Raw genomic sequence first — 7,413 nt, forward strand, 5'->3', positions numbered from 1 at the left:
TTATCATAAAATTCGCATCTAATCTTGTATCATAGTTGATACTTGATTGTTGTCTATCAATGGTATCCATTGGTTTAACTGAAGGTGAATCATTAGTTGGCAATAGAGATCCCTCTATAATTTATGTCAACAACAATTTATGACAACAGAGCTACCTCTAGTAATAAAAGGATTTTCATATAGTTAAAAATATCTCATGGTTTCAGCCCTTAATTTAGTTTGGTCAACATTTTGTATGTATAGGTTTATTTTGCCAAAGTTAGCTTCAAAATTTCTGTTTGATGTATAGAAATGGGTTTGGTGGAAGTTGTTTATGAACTCCTGATGCATTGTTGATCATAGTGTAAACCGGTAGAGTTGAGTATATATATGAACTACTAAATACCACTTTCTTACATGTTCATATGCAGTAAACCTTGTCTCTTTGTTGGTCTGTGTTTTTCCTGATTATTTTCCATGATACTTTTGTTTTGCTTTATGACTTATGTCAACACCATAGCTTGGGCTTTCCGCACTCATGATATTGATAGCTTATGATTGATTTGCTTAATTCTTATTTAAATTTTACTTGTAACCTTTCATTGTCTGAGTCCGTGATATTTATTGCTTCTGCAGTTCTGCTTGTATTCAAAAATCAAAATCCGAACTCCAAGTGACATAATTCATTTAAAAAGAAAAAAAGAAATCAACATTAGGTTTCTTGGGATTACAACTAAGATTTCAAATACATTCTGTAAACAAAGTATCAAACTGACAATAATATACAAGACCAATCTCATACTCATCCGTAAAAGAACAGCACCCAGATGCTTTTACATTTCCACACTAAAGTTTTAGTGTTTCAAATAGATAGTGATCCTCAGCAGTGTCTCTGCACCATCAGTGGCAATCTGTCCTGGTGGGATAAGAGCTCTCAGTTCAGCAAACCCCCTTGCATTCTTAAACTTCCCTGTGCCCCCCATCACAGATATTTGTGACATGGTGCTTCCTATCTTGTACAAGCCATAAAAGTTCAAGCTATCACCATATTCCCCTCCTTCAAACAGGGCTGTAAAAGCCATCATCTGTCTAGTCCCATCTGCTGAACTTGCCACATACACACCTTGAGCCTTCCCAACTATTTGAGACCCCAACTCAGGTTGAGAGGTCAATATATCATCAATAACAGTGATTGTACCAAAGCCTAGTCCCAGTCCATCAGGTCCTAACTGCAGAGGGGCATTGTTTTGGTTGTTGTTGTTGCCTGAGTTTGGTGCAAATGAAGTACCTGCCAATCCAGTTCCTAGTGGGATGCCAAAAACTCCATTGACAGTGGGGTTAGCACCATTGGCATTAGGGATGGCTGTCCCTTGGGTGTTGAATCCTACTGGCATTGCAAAGGGTACTTGACCACTGTATATGCTTCCCAGCAAGCCAGTCACCGGTCGAGCTGTTGGGTTGCTGCCCCCTAGAATGTCATGCATGTAAAGCTCAATAACATGTTCTTTCCCAGTGGCTGCAGTGGGGTCAACTGCTGCAATAGTTGTTGCCAAATTTGCAAAGGCAAGCAACATTGCCAAGGAAGCTGCAGTTAATGATCCCATTCCCATAGCAATCTTGTTTCCAAGTGTTTGAGATGTAGATGCCATTTCTTCTATATGATAATGAATCTAGAGAGGATGTGGAATGAAATGCATGTCTTGGTATTAAATAAGAGGGAACACAGAGTGTGTTGGAGTGGTTGTGAGGCATAGGTGATAATGAAGTTGTTGAAATTAAGAGGAAAGTAGATTAGTTGTGCCTTAAGTTCTACCAAAATAAATTAGTCAACATTTGTGTTTAGTGGCATTGTTTAGATGTAGTGAGAGAAAGTAACTGTGCTACGAGGTTCCTTGTGTAGAAATCCATGGGAAAAAGTAATAATTTGTTGTCACTCACAACCACTCCTTTTCAAATGCTTTCGTTATGAAAGATTTTGTATAAGATACAGCCACAGGGCAGTGGAAGGAAAGTCAGAAATTTGAGAGGTGCAAGTACAACTAAATCAAAATCTCAAGACAATAGCTTAATTAATTGTCCCTCTAATGGGTAAACAATAATGTTGTATTTTCGAACATTATTTATTAATGTTCCAAGTTATCATTATCTCTTGTTAAACCAATAGAAGGCTTTTACCTCTATTCAATCTATTATTCGTCTCTTAATATTGTATTCCCTTGATTTATCTACTTACGAAAATTAATAATTGTACCATGATCCCATATAACTAAATACACAGACAACAACAATATTCAATTCTTATATAAAAAACTTCGTACCCCATTGCCCAGAGGCTCTTCGCTATGCGAAGGTATGGGGGAGGGATGTTGTACGCAGCCTTACCCTTGCATATGCAAAGAGGCTGTTTCCGGATTCGAACCCATGACCAACAAGTCACCAAGGCACAACTTTACCGCTGCACCAGGGCTCGCCCTCCAATATTCAATTCTTATATCATTCAGTAAAATTGATTAGATAGACTAATTAATGTTATTAGACTTAATCAATAATTCTTCCGCAACATACTATTTAGAGTTAGGCATTTTTAATGTTTATATCAATGATTCATTCATTTGCAAAGTTAAAGAAAATAAATTTTGCTCTCCAACCAAAAAGAAAGCTATTGAAATGAAATTAATGTAAATACCAATTTTCATTATAAATTCTTGAAATTTCTTTGTGACATGTAAAATTAATGATTGGGATTTGTAATCTTGAGTGTTAAAAAAATTTAACTTTATTTTTTATTTAAATATGCATTTTCTCTTAATATTTTGAAGCAAATTAACATTTTGTATGAAATTTGATAGAGAGAGAGCTTACATTTGGCTCCTATCATGAAATTCTGGTTCTGACCCTGCCTTCAGCATCACATAAATATTATAAAAAAATTAAGGAAGTTTAGGTCAGTAGATTTGTTGTAAGAAAATTTTTTATATTTATTTTTTATTTTTATAGATAAAAAATATTACAGAAGAAACCTAGGATAGTCCTTGTGATTTAAAGACAGAGAAAAAGTGCTGTCATATAAATAAATACGAATTATTGGGTTCACTTTAACATTATTTTGTTTAAGAATAGAGGAAATACAAAAAATTAAGAAATATTATTTTCAATTAAATTAGTAGATATCAAAATTTTCTACTTTTCCTCTTCATCGTAATTCGTAAGTTTGGGAAAACAGAGGAGATGAGTATGAAAGTTTCAAAACACCGTACTATTCATAAATAAGTTTTCTCATTAAGTAATTATAGAATTTAATTTATATATACTGTAATCATTATATAAATATTTAATCTAAAATTTTACCACATCATTTTATTTATTAATATTTAGTGTGATAATAATAAAGGGGCTCGATCATGGTTTTTCATGATTTATTCTGTATATATAAATTCCCATCACTCACTCACAAAAGACACTACTCATGAGGACCCAGGCATAAGAAGAAGAAGAAAGAAAAAAACCCAGTAGAATCGACCCTAGCCTGTGTTTGCTTCGCTGCCTATATTCATCTTCTTCATCAATGCCTACAATTAATATCCATATTATATATTTCTGTTTTGCTAAATGACAATAGTCATGTTATATATACATAATACTTAGGCGAAGGCACAGCTTTATATTTTTTTAAATAACTAAGCAGAAACAAATTATTTACCATTCATATTTTCTTCCTTACGGAATAATATTTACTGTAATTACTATATCATATATGTAAATATATATTATATTATAATATCTCTTACATTTATTATTTATAACAATAAATGATATTGCTAATAAAAATAAATAAATAAATAAATAAATGGTATTATATCGTTTACAGTCTATGAAATCAAAAATGAAAGAATAAACATATATAATATATTATTTATACAAAATAATTGTATATTTCTTTAATATTTTATATATATTAGAATTAAATTTTCATCTTATACTGTACTTTTACTTTTTCTACTCTTTGGAATGATTTTTTTTTTCACTTACATTTTTGCTCTTATGAATGATTTTTTCACCTATTTTTACCTTTTTCTAGTTCATTAATTTTTTCCGTCTATTTATCTAATTTTCTTTCATTCATTTAAATTATTTTTCTATCTATTTACATTTTTTTGTTGTTTATTCACTTCATTTTATACTATACGTTTGAATGAGTTTTCTCTCCCATGCATTTTTTTTCTCTACATACTAACTAGATTCTTTATATATTCAATGGAGTATTTTCTAACCAATTTTTTTTCTGTTTATTTTCATGACTTGTTCCTACTCTTTTTTTTTAATACTATTTTTCATTTTTTTTCCACTCGTCGTTCGTTTACTTGAGATGTTTATTTTGAGTTTACGTAAAACATAGTTATTTTGATAATAACTAGTAACTAGTGTAATAATCTGTGTCCTTTGCAAGTATTGATTATACAATATGCAATTTTTTTTTATTTTATTATGTTATAGATCAGGGTGGAGATCGAGGGTGCTAGGAGCTGAGATCCAAAGGTTATGTTTATAACTCTTGTATAATGATTTTTGTGTTGTTCAATTTATCTTGAGTTTTACTTGTAATAATGCTCTTCTAGAATGGTAATTAATTCAGATTTAAAACTATATATTTTTTATTTTTTATGTCTACGTTAAAAATTTGATTATACAGATTCTATACATTTTTCTTATTCATTCTTGTAAATAATAAATAACCAATTTCGTCGAAGTTTTATTATTATTATTATTTATTCTCTTGATATTTTCTTTTTGAATAAAAAAGAATTAAAAGTTCCCGCTTTTTATTTATTGTATTTGTTTGGACTTTTACCTTTTTTATCAATAAAAATCTCGCTTTGCTGAGTTGATGGGTGTTATTTTTGGCGCTGGAAATAGCTATTAGTAAGGGCTGGTCTCGCATCTGGCTGGAAACGGATTCAGTTCCGGTCCTTAAAAATTTTCTCTCTTCATCATTGGAAAATTGTTTATATATGGAAAAATTGCGTTCTCACATATGCATTGAAGGGAATGATCATGAGTGCGCAGATCGTATAGCGGCTCATGGCTCTGCTTTAGATGATTTTTTGTTGTCTGATAGTCTTCCTTCTTTTTCTAAAGAAGCCTTTTACATAAATAGGTTTCGCCTACCTAACTAAATGTTCTCTTGACGCAGTGTCTTTTTTTTTTTTTTTATGGCTATTGATCTATGTCTTCCTGTGTTATTTTTTTTTTCTCTCTATTGTATTCCTGTGTTCGTATAATACTCCTCAACTTATGGATACTTAAGAATTGCGCCATTAATCATTATGATGAGAATTTTATTTAATGAATTACAATTCAACATCTTAACAATTCAAATTTAAAAAGAAAAATTTTATAGAAGGAAAGGAAAAACTGATTGAGGTAAAAAATGAAAATGAATAAGGCCATAATTTTTAAGGATCAATAACTTCAAGAGAAATCACCACAAAGAATAAATTTTTTTTGAAAAGAATTTAAAATTCAACACAAGAACCAAGAGGGAATAATTCTTTCACACTTGGTACAAAACTAAATTGATTTCTTTTAAATCTAAGTCTCAAATTCTCAATTTTTATCTCAATTAATATTAAATTGTATCTTTCGAAATACCTTATCTTTTTTGGTGATTCTTGAGTCTATCTTGTAGTTTAAAAAAATGTTATTTCTCCTCATTTTGGAAACACTCAATTTTAAGGAATAAAACATGAGATAAGATGGTTTGTTAACAATACATGTTGTCAAAAGACTGAATATTTGTCTTAAATTTCATTCCTAGATGATCCAATTATCTACTTCCAATGCAAGCTTGTAAGAGATACCAAACATAATTGGAATGTGCTACCTCATTGCCATTCTTTAGTTCACCTTAAAAAAATATTAGATAGTGCATAATGACATTTGTTAAATAACAAGTCAAATGTACACCAATGCAACTTGAAAAAATTTAAATAATAATTATACACAAAAAAGCATTGTCTAGGTACGTACCATTCCGAAGCATTTTTTTTCTTCAAATCTTTTAATTGGATTAATATATTTTGCCTTTTATGTATTAATTGAAGATTAGCTGAGCTGAAGACTAAAATCTATATATTACGAAATAGCAAAACATAAAAGGTGAAAATATTGATAATTAATTTTGTCAACTATCATATATCAATCATGCATGCTATGATCCATGGATTCATCACTAAACCAGCCTTGTCCAAGTTGTCAAATTGATCAAAAGGTTCAACTCAGCCAAAAGGTTTTGATGGAATTACAACTAACACTTCAAAATTCAAATATATTCATCAGCAACCAAATTGAAAAACAAATAATCAACTAATCTCATAAATCATCTGTAATCAAACAGAACCCAGTTGCATTAACACATGCATCCACACCACCACCACAGTTTAGTAGTTCAAATGGAAAGTGAAATTGAACTTTAACTGTGCATTGTTTTGGTTGTTGTTGTTTGGTGAGGAGGTGGTTCCAGCCAAGCCAATGCCCTAATGGAATGCTAGTCACCCCATTTACTGCAGGGATGGAAATTCCACCTTGTGGGGTAATGAATATCATGCATGTACAACAGGGCATGCTGTTGGGTTACTGTCCCCAATAATGTCATGCATGTATATTGTATAACTCAATCATGAGTGTGGTTACCATGCAAATTGGCATTGCCATATAATTAGTCCAAAGGCCAGCAACATTGCAACACAAAAAATTGTGACTGATGATCCCAAAGACATGTTTCATGCTTAATTTGTTTGGTGAACGAGAACATAATGGTTATTTGTAACAAATGCAGCAACAAGAGGCAATGAAGGAGGAATAAGTGAGGCCCAAATAGGGGGACACGTGGCAGAACTAGGAGGAGAGAGGCGTAGCACAAGGATCAAAATAACCAACTCCAAGCTAGCCGATTATGTGTGGTCCCGAAAGTAGTATAAATAGCAAAACATGAGAGTGAGTGAGGCATGAAATTTGTGTGATGTCATTTCCCTTCTCCTTTGGGAATTTGTTCTTTCCTTTTCTACAATTCATTTCTGCCATTATTGTCTCCGTGCTTGCAGGATTTCGTTGAGATCCTTGCTTTTCATTAATACAATTATTTGTTTCTCCATTTACTTGCGTTTTTCGGTACTACTATTACATTGGTGCTTTCATTCTACAATGGCCGATAATACATGTTTGAAAGAGCTTTCTACGAACATGTCTAGGGTCTTGGAAATGTTGGAGGCTGATCGGAAAGACAACAAAGCTTGATTTGAGTCCTTGGAAGTTGCGGTAGAGTCATTACTGAAACAGAATCCTGGTTCTGATGAGAACCACAATCTGTCACACCCACCATTCCAAGTGCGTAATGTGAAGCTCAATTTTCCTCGTTTCGACGGACCTAAAGTGCTC

General features: G+C 32.0%; 1 protein-coding gene across 1 annotated transcript; it reads right to left on the bottom strand.

Moving 5' to 3' along the window:
- Window positions 1–645: 645 nt before the first annotated feature.
- Window positions 646–1,660, bottom strand: LOC100810393 (dirigent-like protein). The gene has a single exon (NM_001317585.2). The coding sequence runs from the start codon at window positions 1,626–1,628 to the stop codon at window positions 834–836; it is 795 nt and encodes a 264-aa protein (NP_001304514.2). The 5' UTR covers window positions 1,629–1,660; the 3' UTR covers window positions 646–833.
- Window positions 1,661–7,413: the final 5,753 nt, after the last annotated feature.

The sequence above is a fragment of the Glycine max genome, chromosome 20 (genome assembly GCF_000004515.6).
Source record: "Glycine max cultivar Williams 82 chromosome 20, Glycine_max_v4.0, whole genome shotgun sequence".
Taxonomy (NCBI): domain Eukaryota; kingdom Viridiplantae; phylum Streptophyta; class Magnoliopsida; order Fabales; family Fabaceae; genus Glycine; species Glycine max.